The 17819-nt window shown below is 47.4% G+C and overlaps 1 protein-coding gene across 1 annotated transcript in view; it reads right to left on the reverse strand.

Annotated features, from left to right (window-relative positions):
* Nucleotides 1-17819, reverse strand: part of PNKD (PNKD metallo-beta-lactamase domain containing) — a 278177-nt gene that overhangs the window by 19705 nt on the left and 240653 nt on the right. Inside the window, exon 5 of the mRNA XM_086954467.1 lies at nucleotides 14173-14265. Coding sequence (XP_086810593.1) covers nucleotides 14173-14265 — 93 coding nt within the window. The remainder of the gene's footprint in view (nucleotides 1-14172; nucleotides 14266-17819) is intronic.

Here is a 17819-nt window from a genome sequence, read left to right on the forward strand (position 1 = left end):
CCACCTGCTCTCTGGACACTAAGTGACACTTGACAGCTGTCACACTCGCTCCGGTGTCTCTGAGAGCTTCCACCCTATGGCCATTAATGGTCACCCACTGCCTATATTTACTAGTGTTACTAGGCAGAGGGGGTGGAGGGACCATTTGCATGTCTCCTAGCGAGACTAGGGACATTTCTGCGGGACCCCTCCCACCAGGGACAACCATCTCCTCCCCTCCCAGGGCTACACTCGCCAACTGACGGGGGGGTGCACTCGGCGGTGCATTCGACTTCTTCATGGGACACTGGGGGTCATAATACCGGTGTCCCGCCTGCCCACAAGTGTAGCAGGTTAGGGGGCCCCTATGAACAGGTTTACCCGTCGGGGCCCCTGGCTTCTTCTCAGGGGGAGGCTGGGAACCTTTCCCTTGGTTCCCTTGGGGATTACTTTGGGGCCTTTTCTGAGACTCCTTCTGTTTACCCTTGTCCCCCCCACTCTTCTGCTGGGGACCCTGCCCACCTTTGGCTGAGTCTCCCACTGGACCCTTGTGGACCCTGGTACCGACCCAGCGGTCCGCCTCCTCAGCAAGTTTTCTAGGGTTAGATATCTTGCTATCAATAAGGTGCTGGCGCAGCTCTGGAAAACAGTTATTAGACAAATGCTCCCAAGCAAACAAATCATAAAGAGCTTCATAACTTTCCACTTTGCTGCCCTTTACCCAACCATCCATGGCTCTGCAAAAATAAGACACATATTCAACCCACGTCGTACCAGGCAACTTCTTACATTCTCTAAAAGCTTGTCTGTACTTCTCGGGGGTTAGGCCATACCGCAACATTAAAGCATCTTTCATATGAGCATACGACATCCTATCCGCAACAGGCATGTCTAACAGGGTATCTCTCCCCTCATTCACAAAGCGACCCCACAACCCCGCTCCCCAATTCTTCTCAGGGACCTGGTGGGCCAACAATGCTAGCTCATATACTTTAAACCACTGACCAATATCTTCGTTCCTATGATAATCCTTTATCATATCTTTGGGAAAATAAAACCTACTTTCTGCAGGCTCGGATGGGATGCTGCCACCAGAGGGATTCAATTCTAACTTTTTAGCTTGGATATCCAACTCCCTCAACTTGGTATCACGCTCCAAAGCTAACTTTTCTCTTTCGAAATCTAACCTTTTGGTCTCCAAATCAGCTTCTCTTCGACTTCTTGCATTTTCTAACTCCAACTGCCCATTTATCTTAAGCCTTGCCATTTCCATGTTGTATGCACGCTCCTTCGCCCTTTCTTCTCTTTCTTCAGGGGAAAGACCTTTGGAGGAAACACTGCTACCGGGAGAGGACACAGGCCCATTCACTGGCGCCTCCTCATCCCCTTCCCCTGGCGGTACCACCACCGCATCAGAGGGATCTCTGGTCTCTAACCAGGCCTTCAAGGCTTTGAGAACTTCCCCTTTGGTTTTGCAGCCTTTAGTAGGAACTTTCAAATGCTGGCAATGATAATCCAATTGCCTTCTGCTGTAATCTTCGATCTTACTTCTATCAAATTCCTCATAACAACAACAGGGGTAGTGACTCCGGTGTCACTCATGGTCAAAACTGGCAGTGTTCAAAAAATCAAGCTTCAGAAAAGCGGAGAACCAAAAATAGGATCCTTCCAAATAGATTGTGACTGCGCTATGGTCTGCTTTCACTATGTAGCGCACACTAATCACTGCACATGAGTCATAAATGCAAAGTTCAGATCCTCACCGCTGACCCACCAATGTTAGATCCGGCTGTCTCTAGTTGGCAGAGGTATACACTTCTGACAAATAGGGACACACCTTTTCTAGTCAGGGCAAGGGGATCACACCCTTTGATAACCCCTGCTCACCCCCTTGGTAGCTTGGCAGAGCAGAACAGGCTTATCTCGGAGGCTGTGCGTTAAGCATTTATGACCACATACAGTAACAAAGTGAATACACTACAAATGGACACGACACAGTAGTATTATAAAAATAAGGATTTTTATATAAGGCTTAGCACAAGACCAAATAACGACAAAAAAAATATACACAATCTTAATAAATACGTTTGGAAGGGAAATAACGGTTCAAATGCGGATGCTTCTTTAGGACAAAGTCTTTTCGTATCAAAGCAATTCTTCTTCTTCTTGGAAACACAGTTCTTAGCAACAAGGTAACCCACACGGGGGCTGCACGACGTCGAGGCAAAGTTAATCCAAAGGTTCGGCGTCGACTGCGAGTAGCGCTACGTCGAGCCTGGAGTCACACGGACCCCCAACAACACAGTACCTTTGAAAATGAAGCACACGATGATCAGCGGCGTCGAGCAATCCGGCGCCGCGTCTTCGGTGTCGACCAGGCCTCAGCAGTCGTCGATGTCGATGATTCTGTTGCAAGTGTGAGCAGCGCTCACGGCGTCGAGAGGGCACGAGGGCGATGCGATCAGCAGTGGTGCAGACACGAGGTCCCTTGGAGCTGGAGCCGAACTCACTACTCACTGGCGTTGCTGCTGGCGTCGATCGGGCCCGGCGGCCGGCGTCGAGGAAGCGGGACACTGGAGCCGTTACTCACTATGTCGAGCTGGATTCGGCGACGTCCGTCGGCGTCGAGATTGCGGGTTCTTTCAGAGGTGCTGGATTCACAGGTTCCAGCAAATAGCACTTTAAGCAGATGAAGTCCTTTAGCCCTGTGACTTCAGCAGGAGACTGGCACTCTTCCAGTCCTTGGAGATTTTCTTAGCAAGCGTGAAAGTACACACACAGTTCCTCTCTCCTGGTTCCTTGGCAAAAATAAAGAAGCACTGCAGGATTCCCCCCAGCAAACAGCACACTGGCAGAAGGGGTAGGCAAGTCCTCAGATCAGCAGGCCTCTTGTCCTTGGTTACAGGGTTCCTTGTCAGAAGTGATCTAAATTCTTGGTTCAGGGGTCCTTCTCTTATACCCCTTTTTGGCTTTGATCCCTTTGTCCATGCAGGGGAATTTCCCAACATCCTGGGTCTGTTGTGGGTGGAGCCAGGCAGAGGCACCTGGCCTATTCACTGAGCAGGGCTGGGTCCTCAGACGCCCAGCAGGAGGTGGAGCCAGCATTGTCACTGGCAGGAGCAGAGCTATCGGCCTCCTGGTAGGAGGTGGGGCTAGGATCGTCCATGGCAGGCACGGAGCCATCAGCCGCTTGGCAGGAGGTGGAGCCAGCATTGTATCAGGCAGGGCAGGCTATCAGCAACTACTCTCCCCCTACTCTCAACGCAAATGTCCCACTCATCCCACACTGACTCATCCAGACCTCTGGAGCCACCCAGCTCCTGTCACACACACGCAAGACCAGCAGAAACCAGAAATGGTTAGACAAGAAAATAGACACTTTCTAAAAGTGCTATTTTCAAACCCAGAGTCCAAAAACCATCCACACCAACGGATGCGTAATTAAACCCCGAGTTCAGGGATACCAAACTCGACATTGCACCATACTCCCCGAGCCAACTAGGATCATAGCATTAATAATCCCGGCAGCCCATTCTAACTAATGGAGAGCAGGTTACCTCGCAATAGTGAAGAACGAAGATGGCTGTCGTTCACTATCAGGACATGCCAACTTGGTCAGGCGTGTCCTACCTTATACTTACAATGCACCCTGCCCGTGGGCCTACCATAGGGGTGACTAACATGAAGTTAAGGGAAGGTCCGAGGGACTGGCAAGTAAGTATACCTGCGTAGTCCGCGTGACAGTACCAGACTGCACGTGGGTCTCGCAATGACCGACCCGTAGACATTCTTTTACGAGGCCGCTCTTGTGGGTGGCACAACACGTGCTGCAAGCCCACGAGCGGCATTTAGATTTACAAGCCCCGGCACTCTTGGTGCACTAGACGAGGGACTGACAGTAAACCAAATAAGCCAAACATGGATACAATCGATACATCAATTTAACATCGGGAGCACTTGCGCTGTGGCACTGATCAGCAGTGGCACGGCGCCCAAAGCATTATCCAGCAAAACATCGAAAAACAGTGGAGGCAAACAGAAAAAATGGAGGAGAGACTCAAGCCAATGATGTCAGGTCTAACACATAGGCAAATTAGTTTTATGCTAAAAAAGCAACTACCTTTAAATTCTTCTACAATCGAAATCCTATGCAGTTGGGGCTGAAGGATTGACAGGCGATGGTAATAATGCTTACGGCTCCCTGCCCTGATTGGCTGGAGTGGATGAAGGTAATTCAATGTCTGGGTGGTCAATGAGTCTGTTACCCTGGTTTGATTCTGTGTGAGCGAGTATGCCAGTTGTCTTTGTTTGTTGTTACTTTGCCCGCGACGTAGATAGTGAGAGAGTGAGATTCAGAGTTGATGCAGTTTATCAGGAGAATTTAAGCGGAAGGTTGTCATCTTTCAATGGTAGGTGCTCCTAGGTTATAAGAAGGCCATTCTTTTTGTTTGTCCACACTAAGTGTGGGAGGGTATACTCAGACGTGAGTCCCTTGCTCATTGCACCATCAGGATTCAAGCAAGCCGGGCCGAAGACGGCTGAAATGCCAGAAACCGGTCCCCGGAAGCTTGTTTCCTTCCCAGTATAAGAATTGGCTTGGTAGTTTGGTTTGCCCTGTTCCCATCATGCACTGGGACAGGAACAGACTAATTTGCATGTAGCCAGGTTCTGAGCTGGGATGGTGCAGTGAGCTAAAAACGGTGATGGATCAAGCCCTGATCTCTTGACTGGGTAAGAGTATTCTGCATCATTCAGAAACTCTGTCCATCACCACCCCCTTTTCCAAAATCGTGTGGTGGTTCAAAGACATGCCCCACACATGGTGCAGCCATGGTGCACAGGACTTACCCATGAAGTGTTGGCAGGGAGTAGGAGCACCCATGTGTACCTACTTAACGATTTGTACAGATGGCACTACATCTTGTGTTCATAGTGAGTGAAAGAGCCATGTCTTTAAAACTTTCTGCAATTAGAGGGGATTCTTATTATGCCTTATTTGAGCCAGCAAGGACTCCCAGAGACCCTCTATCTGGATGAGAAGGAGGTTCTGCTGTTTGAGTCTTTCTCACTGGAGGGAAGGTGAACACCAGGCAAGCTCTGAGCACGGTGGTCTTTTAGGGCGTATTTGTCAAGCTTATAGTCGGTGCTTCTTAAGCTATCAAGCTTATAACGTTAGGTACTGCTGCCAACTCCTCCCCTGGAGGTCATTTGTTCATGTCAAATAGATGTAATCCAAATGCCCTAACATTGATCATGTTCTAGTGTTGGTTTGCATGAGTTCTTGTAGGGAAGAAGGCTGTTCTTGTTCCCAAGGTCACACCATCACTGTGGCCAAAAGACTATTTTCAGACTTTGTACCTAGGTTTGAGAACCTGCTCAAAATCAGAAGTGAGAAAGAAACATATTTTGTGTCAGCTGTTGCAGCGGCGGCTCTGCTATGGCGGAGGAGCATTGCCACTTGCCACCCCCGCCAGGGGGGGGGGAATAAAACTGGTTCTAATCCCATTGGTTGTTTTCTTCTAAGTGTGCAGAGTCTTGGAGGGGGGGGCAGGGGATGATAGGCAATGAGGGGTAGTGAGTGTTAAGTGCACTGCCTTCAGTGCGCATGTGGGTTTGGCCGTCCGTCTTAGGATGGACAAACCCACTGGAGCGGTCTCCAACATGAGCTGCGTTTCCGGGTTGGAGACAGCTGGCACAGGTTCGCAGTTCCTAAATGCCAGACACCAAGATATTAAATTCTGCACGGAGAAGGCGGAATTCGAACGACATGCAAACACTTTCTGCAGTGAACTAGAGAATAGAGGATACCCCAAAAAATTGATAAAAAACTCATTGCGTTACAACATTCGGACCAGATACGAACAAACTGAGACAAGTTGTGCTGAAAAATTGGCACTTACTTGAAAATCTAGATAGCCCTTTTCCACCAAATGGAAACATTTGAGTTTTTCCAACTGTAAGACACGCAATGTAGTGTATGTAATTATTTGCCCCTGCGGAAAAATTTACATAGGGAAAACAACACAGCAAGTAAATATGCGTATAACGCAACACAAGTCAAGGCTGAAAAATAAGGTGCTAACCGCCCCAATGGTAGAGCACTTCATTGAAAATAACCACACTGAAAATGACCTGAAATGGTCAGTCTTGTTTGTGCTGCAACAATCTCGACCTATGGACCCAGATAAAATTTTATTGCAGAAAGAAGCCTATTTAATTCTTAAATTTAATAGTGCACTAACTGGCTTGAACTCGCTATCAGAGGTATCAAGGCTACAGACATAGAATCACATTACACTTCTATTGCTTCCAGTGCAGTGATTAATCGAGTGAGTAATATGGAAAACATCCCCTTTAACTACAAAGGTATATTCACCTTCTTTGGCACTGAACATATCCACTGTTGTAAAAAAAAACACTACAAGGTGGCCGCACCCTTCATGCCCATGCGAAAAACGTATAAACCCGTTCCATCATGGCCGCCGCCACCTGTGACTGAAAGCCAGTTGCCGGTTTGCCACGAATACAAGTAAGTCGAGCGATTTTAAGAGGGTTTGTTGCCCAAAATTTGACATGCGGGCAAGTAAAAGTATATGTTTCCTCACTGCAGAGAGACGACCGTTAATCTGAAATCGGAACGCGCCCGTAGCGCGATAGAAGAATCACCCGTTGTATCCAAAGACTAAGGTCACCCGCCGCCAGCGGAAAATATGTGTAAGTTATAAACGATTCCACTAAAGAGTGTCCCACTAAGATGTAACCGACAGGGAAACTTAAACATATTTACAATTTATGCAGAGTAACAACCGGCAAGGTGAAATTAAACAGCATTGGGTGGCGCCCACTACTTATGAGAAGAGCCGAAGCAAATAAATAATTATAATCAGGTATGCCTCGATGAGCAGTGAACGCTCTTTCTCTTTTTTCTGTGCAAATACAAGGTTTTACATATTATCCTTTGCCAATTGCAGGCTCTAACCCATAATACCGAAAAGGAACATTGACATATCAGAGGGAATAAAGATTTGATCCCGAAAGGTATGTCAAAAAGAGATGTGCCCAGTTTAGTGATATTAGTTAAGTCAGAAAAGTGATAATACCTTCATTTTGCTTGTAGATATACAGCTAAGATTCTCAGTCAAAACTACATTCTTCCTGAGGACCGGCAACAGCTGGTTTACAGGTAAGAGTGATGACGTTGAACCTGCATAGAAGGTAGCAAATTAGCTCTAGATTAAGAAGCTAAAATAAGCTTTGTTTTATACACCTTGCAGATACGTTCTTTAAAGGCAGAGCCCTGAAGAGAATCCGTTGAGTGAACATACCGGATTCGAAACGCGTTGGCATAAAAAGAGATCAGACAGTAGTCTGTTGATAGACTAAAGAAATTCATTTTTGGTCTATGGTTGTAAAATGATTTGTGAACTTGATTAAGTTGTTTCTATTAATTTTTTTCTGACTTTCAACAATGGTCTATTTAAAATCTCATATTTATACCAACCAAAAGGCTGGTCTTTTGTAAAATATATGTGTATATATATCAAAGTGAACTAGCGTGTATATACAATTAGTTGTTTGTATGTCTAAAAATGTTTTCTGTTGTGAATAATTGTCTTTTGATGTGATTTCAAAAAACGAAAAAGTGTTCTTTTCATAAATGAAATTGAAAAATTTGAAAACAATAAAAAGTAAAAGGGTAAAAGTTGAATACCCGGATAAACCTTGAAGTTTCTCTTGGTTTCCTCCTCGAAAGAAGAGGATCAAAAGCAAGTGTGTGGTTGGCACATTGTTTTTTACAAAATATAACCCATGGTCCAGCCGACCGCACGTCCCAGGACCTAACTCCCCACTTTTTCAAACTCATGCTGTGAGAGCAGCATCCGGATTGGCCACAGGGGATTCTGTAAGCCTGTTAGCAGAGGAGCAGAAGAGTGTGAAATGGCTGAAGGCAAGTTATCTTTTTTTTCTGCCCTAGTCTCATTCCCTCTCGCCCCGCCACCCTGCCCTGACACCAGCCGCTTCTGCGCTGTTGTTCAGGAACTATGCAGAGCTTTATGGATTCAACATTTACAATGCGTGCATCACCCAGAATCCTCAGGGAAGGTTGAGCGATTCAACTGAACATTGAGAAATAAAATGTTTTCGATATGTGGAGAGACTGGACTCTAATAACCAGATGTCCTTCCCTTAGCGCTGTTGATGCAAGCTGCCTAAACCTAGCCCAGGCGAGACTGTCATGGGCAGATGTATGATTCTTTCCTCCAGTGTTTCCAGCATTACTTGATTTGCACCGGTCTGATCATTTGGCTTTAGAATGTGGCAAACAACTCATTCATTCTCTAAACCGCTTCCGTTCTCAGGTCCAAGCGGCGCCGAGCGAAGCCTCTCTCGATCTATAGTCCATCAACTGGGGGCACATCAAGATCGGTATACACCTGTTACAACGCATTTGTTACAACGCACTACCATTACAACGCGACTTTTACAACGCATACCATTACAACGCATTGCGCTGGGGGGCGCTCTAGGATAGGGAATAAGTATAATTTACTATCCAACACCTTCCCTAGGGTCCACGGGGACTGGAGTTAGAATAGTAAATTATACTTACCACTATCCAGCACCTCAAAGCGCTATGCGTTGTAATGGTATGCGTTGTAATGGTCGCGTTGTAATGGTAGGTAGTTGTAACGGTATGCGTTGTAACATGGTACATCCATCAAGATCCAACAAAGAATTCATCACTCCAACCCCAGTGACAGGGTCTGTTTCATGCCCCGCTGCTCACTAACACTACTCTCAGATACCGAGGACGGCCAGCCTGGATCCATGCATTGCAAGTGGACCTCAGAGCTGAGAGAAGAACCACTGCTCCTCTGAGGACACTGCAGAAGCGCTGCAAGGCTGGAGCATCTCCGGCCCACAGCTACAACCTGAGCCCGGGTCGTGGGAAGCCTCCCCACTACTTCTTTGCTGCAAGTCAATTTAGTTGGCTCAATGTGTGTCTCTTTCAGGTGAAAAGGGGCTGGGGATGGAGGAAGTCAGCTTCAAAAAGCCTCTACCCAAGGTTGAAACAAGCACTCCACCTACAAAGAAAATACTTTCCTGCAGGTCCTGGGCCAGTTCAAACAGGACAGGAAGCTCTGGGCAACTTGGCTCTGCTCACTTGTGCCTACTGGCTCCAACGGGGGCGTGGCTATGATTAAGATTCCTTCCGAATGGATGGAGCAGGGTCATCTGCGTTGGCACCTCACCATGACCTTGATAATTATTCCACCCGTGCTACCCTTGATGGCCGGACAGCGCCTTCTATGCTCAGCCAAGAGCTGCTGCCCCTGCTGTTCATTTAGACTCAACTTCTAAAGGGCTGAAGTGTGAAGTCAAAAACTCAGGCATCATTACATGGCATTGCGACCGGATCCACTTTTTAGTCTTCAATCAAGCTGACTTGAAAAGCACTGTGTTTCAGTCTGGTGTGCTGTTCTCTGATCAAAGTGGAACTTCCTACCTCTGTGGCAATCAGGTTGATGTGTGGCTACCCAAGGACCGGTCCTTTGAGTCCTTCTACCCTGCATACATCGTGCCCGCAACAAGACATTAAGTTACTCATTGTCTTGAAATGAGTGAAAGAAAGAAGTTAGACATTTAAAATACAGCCAAAATCTTCAGAATTCCGCCCCCACGTTAAGGGACGGTGTCTTAATCGATGAGATTTGTTGAGCTGCTAAGATACTGGAGGAGGTGGCTGAATCTACCGCTAATGCTCTTGGGTTAATAGTCACTCCGTTGGTAGCTCAACAAACTTTTTTTGCAAAGTAACATTTCTCTGAATTTTATATTGGCTGCTAAGGTTGCTAGCAGCAGTGAACGCGCCATAATCAGAGTTATACGCTACCTTTATGTCGAATGTTTCTGGAGGAAGCCACAAATACAATATAAATATGACAGTGTCGATCGATGAACCTTTAGCATGGTGGGGACCTTTTGTCATTGGTGTCTCGATCACTATTGGTTTCTTATTGATTTACGTTTTCATTCAATTCTGTATCACCTCCATCTCCAACCTAACAAGAGACAAGGATGCATAATAGTCTATGATGATGCCAGTTATCAGAATATCGCCGATCAGTTTGATGATATGTTTCGACTGATGATTAATTGTTGCGAATGATGATTATTGACCTACCTTAGTTGGTCAAAAAATAATACAAGATGGAGGGACTGTACAAGATTTTAAAAGTGTTTACTTGTTTAGTGTAACCGAACCCTGCCTCTGCCATGTTTTCTTACTCATGCTAACTTGGTCTCCCCAGATATATTCGTCGCCAAACCTCAGAAGTGCATCACCCTAGCACATCAGACTGAAACGAATGAAAACCAGCTTGCTCAGCCAAAACTGTTTACATGTTTGCTACTCTTGAAGGCGTCAAGGTGGGGTATACATTTGAGCTCTGCCTTGCATTGGGAAGACCTGCTCCACTGCTGGTTTATGGTACATGGTGTCCGACTGCACTGAGTCTCTGTGCAGGGCTAACTTCAAAATGTGAGATCATAAATCTCAGTGACATCAGCTGGAAGAGATGATATAATGGGAGCCAGCACAGACAGGTCAGCAGACCTTCTAGGCACCCAATGCTAGAATTCTGTGGCTTCTCCAGAAGCCATCATTGGCCTTCCTGGGTGCTTCTGAAAACTGTGCTAATCCTGAGCTGCATCCATGCCACTGGGTCTCTGCTACTCTCCAGCTTCCAGTGCCTTTCGGGTGTAAAAGCCCATCTGTGCTGATGTCAAGACGTCCCTTTCCTATCCGCCTTCACTCTTTCCCTGACCGCTTACACAAGAGGGGCAGTCGCAAGTCTGAAGATGCCCCTTTCACAGCCATGGAATTCTCCCAGCATGAAGGACTAAAGTCCTGCACTTGGACTTGCACTTGGTAAGAGATCTGGGCATCTTCCTGGCCCCAGAGCAGCCTTGTCCTTTCTTCTCTAGGCAATTCCAGCTCCTCGTAGAGTGAACCTTAACTGTAGGGTTTGAAGACGTTTACAACTCACCTCCAGTTGGCCTTAATCAAGCTTTAACAAGGTGCTTCACAAACAAAGATGACATACTGCTCATTTTTTTTTAAATAGCTTCAGAAAATGCAACAAACAAGCCCTGAACAAGCCTCACAGAGTATCAAAAAAAGAGAATCGACTATATACCTGTTCGCATAAAACCACTTTCTGAAGTTCGATGACCAAAAAACTTTCTGAAGTTCGATGACCAAAAAAAACCAACCTTGGCACAATCCAAGCCTCTATTGTCAGCTTCTTTTACAGAACCTCCCCCCCTCCCCACTCCTCCCATGAGCTCTTTTGATATGGTACATGTATCCAAGGATGACCCGCCCTGCACCACAGCTTTTAAACTTACTTGCACTTTTGAATTAAAAAATAAAATAAAGAAAGAGAGAGAGAGAGTTAAAATGTACCTAAATGGGTTTTACTAAATGTTGTCTTGCTTCCTTGAAGCAAAGGTTACCGCCAGACTAGCACTTTACTAGCAGCTGTTCTACGCGGAGGTATATTCCTGTCTGTCTGCACAAGAGCACAAGGCTGTGTGAGTGTATGAAGCCCACTTCCACAAGAGCACAAGGCTGGGTAAGTGTATGAAGCCCACTTCTCAAGAGCACAAGGCTGTGTGAGTGTATGAAGGCCACTTCCACAAGAGCACAAGGCTGTGGGAGTGTATGAAACCCACTTCCACAAGAGCACAAGGATGTGTGAGTGTACGAAGCCCACTTCCACAAGAGCACAAGGCTGTGTGAGTGTATGAAACCCACTTCCACAAGAGCACAAGGCTGTGTGAGTGTATGAAGCCCACTTCCACAAGAGCACAAGGCTGTGTGAGTGTATGAAGCCCACTTCCACAAGAGCACAAGGCTGTGTGCGAGTATGAAGCCCACTTCCACAAGAGCACCAGGCTGTGTGAGTGTATGAAGCCCACTTCCACAAGAGCACCAGGCTGTGTGAGTGTATGAAGCCCACTTCCACAAGGGCACAAGGCTGTGTGAGTGTATGAAGTCCACTTCCACAAGAGCACAAGGCTGTGTGAGTGTATGAAACCCACTTCCACAAGAGCACAAGGTTGTGTGAGTGCATGAAGCCCACTTCCACAAGAGCACAAGGCTGTGTGAGTGTATGAAGCCCACTTCCACAAGAGCACCAGGCTGTGTGAGTGTATGAAGCCCACTTCCACAAGAGCACAAGGCTGTGTGAGTGTATGAAGCCCACTTCCACAAGAGCACCAGGCTGTGTGAGTGTATGAAGCCCACTTCCACAAGAGCACCAGGCTGTGTGAGTGTATGAAGCCCACTTCCACAAGAGCACAAGGCTGTGTGAGTGTATGAAGCCCACTTCCAAAGGGGCACTTGTTGGGTGACTCTTCCTTCTGGCTGCTTGTGTCAAGCTTCAAACTCATGGACCCACCACAGATCCACAAACGGAGAGCTTCCTTCAAAGACGCCAGACGCATATTCTCTCATTCTCTCAGATCCTACTAAACTGGTTTCATCTTCCAGACATTGGCATGTGTTCGTCTTCACTAGAGGGAGCTTAGCAACCTTCTAAGAACAAGCAAGAACAGTCCTGCCTTTGATAAAAGAGGCTTCAGCGCAAAGACTCATCCACTCCAGGTGTTCCTGGCACTGGGCGCCGTCACCAAAAACAATATATTTTATGTATAAGGTCCCTTCGAAGCAAATGACATTAGCAGGTAAACAGAGCTGGTTAATAGGATGCTAATGGGTTAATTATCAATGCCCCACAGGATAAAGTCTGCCAGATGTCTTGCTAGAGGGATAATTGGAGACCCACGCTCTAAGCTTAACATAATTAATGACAAAAATCAAAACATGTGGCTGTGGGTGGAACATAATCATGCATCACTGGGGAATCATTTTAAGCAAATTTTAATCACAAGAAAAAAGTGAAAAGATGCTAAGCATCTGAAACCCATAGTTGCCCTTGAGTCATGCTTCAAATCTTTTCATCGGGGCTACTTAAATCAAAATACAAGAATTATCCAGACCTTCCTCTGCCTGTCTTTTGAACAGAAACACAATTAACCCCAGGCCTAATAATAAGCACTGGCAAAGCCAAAGGTCTGGGCTTGGCAAACTAATGCAATGTTTATTTCTTTTTTTCATTGCAAGCATATGCTACAAAAAGGAAAGAGAAATGTGTATGCGGACACCAAAACATGAGTATGCTTGCAATAAATGTTTGAAATGTATAAAACATTCACTGATGTAGGCATTTTTACTAGTCGTGTTTTTAAATAACAAGACCTTCAGTTGTCAAGTGCATTTTTATGATTTTTATTATTTGTGAAATAAAAGCCTAACCAAACACTCAAACTGCAGGCGGCTACAATGTTACAATGCAACGTGCACATATTATATCAGCAATATTAATGGGAGACTGAAAATAAATCACCTGTATCACAGGCGAAAAAATATAAGTTATTTAAAGGTAATTTTTTTAACATTTTGAACCATCTTTGTGATAAATGAACTATTTGTAGGCGATTGTGAACAATGTGCACAGGCTTTGTGCCGTCACTCAGAGTTAAGGGAGCCAACGGGTGAAGGGTGCTGACCCAATGCTTCCTGCTGTGGTGGGCGGATGCACATTGTGAATGACAATTTAAAAGACCAATAGATGCTGCCTGCTGACCAAAAGTAGGGGTGGGCAGAATTTGCGTAGTCGCGCTATGCAAAGCTCCGCGAAACGGTATAAAATCTCCGCAGGCACGCAAAAGTTCAGCGAACACGCAGAATTGCTTGTTCCGCCTGTTTGTAATGCTTTTTTCCTGTTCGCGAATGCTGTTTGCGTGCTTGGGGAGAAATATCTCGCAAACATGCATTTTGAAAGCGCGAACAAGCAAAAAATTCGGCGGATCGTGGTATTTTTTGGCAATTCCGCGTTCTCAGCAGAACGCAAAATTACCCAAATTCAGCGAGCGGAACGGAATTTACCGCCCAGGCCTAACAAAAAGCCACTCTCTGTACGTATATTTCAGATAAAATTGTTGAACTAACAATAGTCAGGCAAAACAACTGAAGCACCTCTAAGGTCTTTGGACAATCATAATGTGCAACTTCCATTCCCCGGTATTAGCAACGCGCCAGGGGTAGGTAATTCCATCACTTACTTGGTGAGCTCCGGAATGCGGTCGATGGCGCTCCCGTACACCCGGCAGGACTTGTGACGCCGCTTCAAGGCCTTGTTACCCCCGCTGTGGTCCCTGGAAGCAAAGGAAATGGTTGAGGTTTGAATGACAGGTCTGACCACCACTGCACATTATTACATACCTGGCCAAGAACATACCAGTAAGAAGACTGTCATACATCAAGTTATAATCACTCCAATCCCTCTTTAAAATGATCCTGCAGAACAGCTGAATTCCATAAGTATGTTATAACACAGGCCAGCTCTGGGTCTTTTATAGCACATTTGCCTCAGATGTGGGAGCTCTTTCTTTTCAAACAGCACCTTGTTTGCTAAGTGTAAAGATGGTTCTTACCCATCTCAGTGGCGCTGGTTCCTGTGACCCTGACAAGAAGGAAGGCTGAGTCAACCCTGCATGAATTCAAGCTCGCCACCATATGGAGTGGGATTAGGGACACCCAGTCAGCGCTCTAGACTCGGGCTGGGATTTAAAAGCCTGGTACAGTGAAGCCAACATCTGGGGACAGCTTTAGAATGGCCTCAGCGGTGTCATGGAAAACTCAGTTTAAGTTACAGAATCGGAGGCCATTGCCAAGGCAGCAGGGACTGCGTGTAGCGATGCCCTGTTTGGAGGAGAGGACCACTACATTGCATAGATTAAATCAGATTTACAATGCAATGCCCACAGAAATACATTATAAGAAATGTTATTTATTTTAAATAAAAGGAAGTTGTCTGCTATGTGATATAAGGACACGCAGGTGAAGCAAAGGCTTAGAGAGAACATTAGAGACACTGTTCAAGAATCAGGAAGTTAGAGCAATCCCACAGTCCATGCTGGAGGAGGTCTGAGAAACGTCTGGAGAGCTTAGCTCGCGGATCCCTTGCCAAGCTAGCACCCGGCCAACCATGTCAACATTTCAAGAAGCTGCCATGCCACGCTGGATCCCTGAACAACCAACACAAAATCCACTCTAGAGAGGTCAACAGTCACCAGGAAGCACCACGGCAAATTCTAATGCGCCATCTACTGGGTGGGCTGAGGCACTGCAGCCCGTGAAGAGAGCGGGTGGGCACGCTTACGTTCTGCACAAGATCCTACTGGAAGGATCGCGGAGGAGAAAGGATGGAGGTTCTATGTCATCTACCCCAATTCCCATGAAGTACAAGAACCCCCAGACCCCCACGCACACTGGCTGTGCACAAAGCCCCCCAAGAGCACGCATTGACCACCTATGCTACCTGTGGCCCAGCACACGGCCAGACCTGGCGGGAGTGGTCAGCAGAACCAGGCCCTGCGGACTACCTCACTTCAGATCTTGATAAGCAACAAATGACTGTTCATTAACAAGATATCTAAACAACACAAGTATCTTCATCAAAGCATTATTTAAGCAATTAAAAACCTTGTACCTTGCTGTTTTCAGCAACCCTATAGCTATTAATACTTCTGTGGAGTAGATAGTCTGGTTTAGGTGGAAGGAGATCGTATTAAGCCACATCCAAGACGCCGGTGGACAATTGTGCGCTTTACAAAGTTTTATATCAAATAATACGACTGACTTTGCTTTGGCGCGGGAGGGGGCAAGAACACAGCATACAGATGGATGTAGAGAACAGTAATCAGCTCAGTTTTGTGTAACACTAGTGAAATGAGTTCACTTGTTCCAGACACCATACAAGTTGTGTATCAGCAGCCGAACGCTTGTGTAGTAGCCGAAAAGGTGCTCTGAGAGGGAACAGGGGCCTCGCCTGTTGGTCTCTCCTGCTCCCACTCCCTTCTTGAGACTGGGAGCTGGTGGTGCAGGGTGAGGCCAGACGGTGGTAAACTCAGGGCCACTAGCACCAGCAGATGCCAATCACCTCATCAAGAAGGAAGGATCTGAGGGGGCCACGAAGCCTGGCCTTGCTAGGACCCTTAGCCGCTACGCCTTCAGTAACGGTAAAATTGCCATACGGTAGCCATGGCCCCTACAATACTGGCAGGGCGTGGGTCAAAGGCTCCCATTGTCAGTAGAGGTGGAAATGGTAACCTAAACAACAGCTCTAGGGAGGGACAGCAACTTCTCTGCACTGTACGTTCTATGTTGCGTTTTAAAGAGAAAAAGGAGATAGTAAGAAGGCACTGACCGCTCCCAGGCAACACTGGAGTGCTTAGAGGAGAACAATGTCTCAAGCCACTAGAATGATACTGAAGGTGAATCAGGTTAAGACTTAGAGGAAGAAGACACAGCTGCATAGCCCCTAGAGCCATTGCATTAACATACTAGATGTCTCAGTTGCAGAGGTCCACCCTGATGCCACAGCAGCTCTTTGGAGGAGTGTAGTCTCACTTGCTGAAGTGCACCCTGGGAGCCACAGCAGCTCTTTGGAGGGGTGTGGTCTCACTTGCTGAAGTGCACCCTGGGAGCCACAGCAGCTCTTTGGAGGGGTGTGGTCTCACTTGCTGAAGTGCACCCTGGGAGCCACAGCAGCTCTTTGGAGGAGTGTGGTCTCACTTGCTGAAGTGCACCCTGGGAGCCACAGCAGCTCTTTGGAGGAGTGTGGTCTCACTTGCTGAAGAGCACCCTGGGAGCCACAGCAGCTCTTTGGAGGGGTGTGGTCTCACTTGCTGGAGTGCACCCTGATGCCACCGCAGCTCTTTGAAGAGGTGTGGTCTCACTTGCTGAAGTGCACCCTGGGAGCCACAGCAGCTCTTTGGAGGGGTGTGGTCTCAGTTGCAGAGGTCCACCCTGATGCCACCGCAGCTCTTTGAAGAGGTGTGGTCTCACTTGCTGAAGTGCACCCTGGGAGCAACAGCAGCTCTTTGGAGGGGTGTGGTCTCAGTTGCAGAGGTCCACCCTGGGAGCCACAGCAGCTCTTTGGAGGGGTGTGGTCTCACTTGCTGAAGTGCACCCTGGGAGCCACAGCAGCTCTTTGGAGGGGTGTGGTCTCACTTGCTGGAGTGCACCCTGGGAGCCACAGCAGCTCTTAGAAGAGGTGTGGTCTCACTTGCTGAATGGCACCCTGGGAGCCACAGCAGCTCTTTGGAGGGGTGTGGTCTCACTTGCTGAATGGCACCCTGGGAGCCACAGCAGCTCTTTGGAGGGGTGTGGTCTCACTTGCTGGAGTGCACCCTGATGCCACAGCAGCTGTTAGAAGAGGTGTGGTCTCACTTGCTGAATGGCACCCTGGGAGCCACAGCAGCTCTTTGAAGAGTTGTGGTCTCACTTGCTGAAGTGCACCCTGGGAGCCACAGCAGCTCTTTGGAGGGGTGTGGTCTCACTTGCTGGAGTGCACCCTGGGAGCCACAGCAGCTCTTTGGAGGGGTGTGGTCTCACTTGCTGGAGTGCACCCTGGGAGCCACAGCAGCTCTTTGGAGGGGTGTGGTCTCACTTGCTGAAGTGCACCCTGGGAGCCACAGCAGCTCTTTGGAGGGGTGTGGTCTCACTTGCTGGAGTGCACCCTGGGAGCCACAGCAGCTCTTTGGAGGGGTGTGGTCTCACTTGCTGAAGTGCACCCTGGGAGCCACAGCAGCTCTTTGGAGGCATGTGGTCTCAGTTGCAGAGGTCCACCCTGATGCCACAGCAGCTGTTAGAAGAGGTGTGGTCTCACTTGCTGAATGGCACCCTGGGAGCCACAGCAGCTCTT

Source organism: Lissotriton vulgaris, chromosome 2_1, assembly GCF_964263255.1.
Source record: "Lissotriton vulgaris chromosome 2_1, aLisVul1.2, whole genome shotgun sequence".
Lineage (NCBI taxonomy): Eukaryota > Metazoa > Chordata > Amphibia > Caudata > Salamandridae > Lissotriton > Lissotriton vulgaris.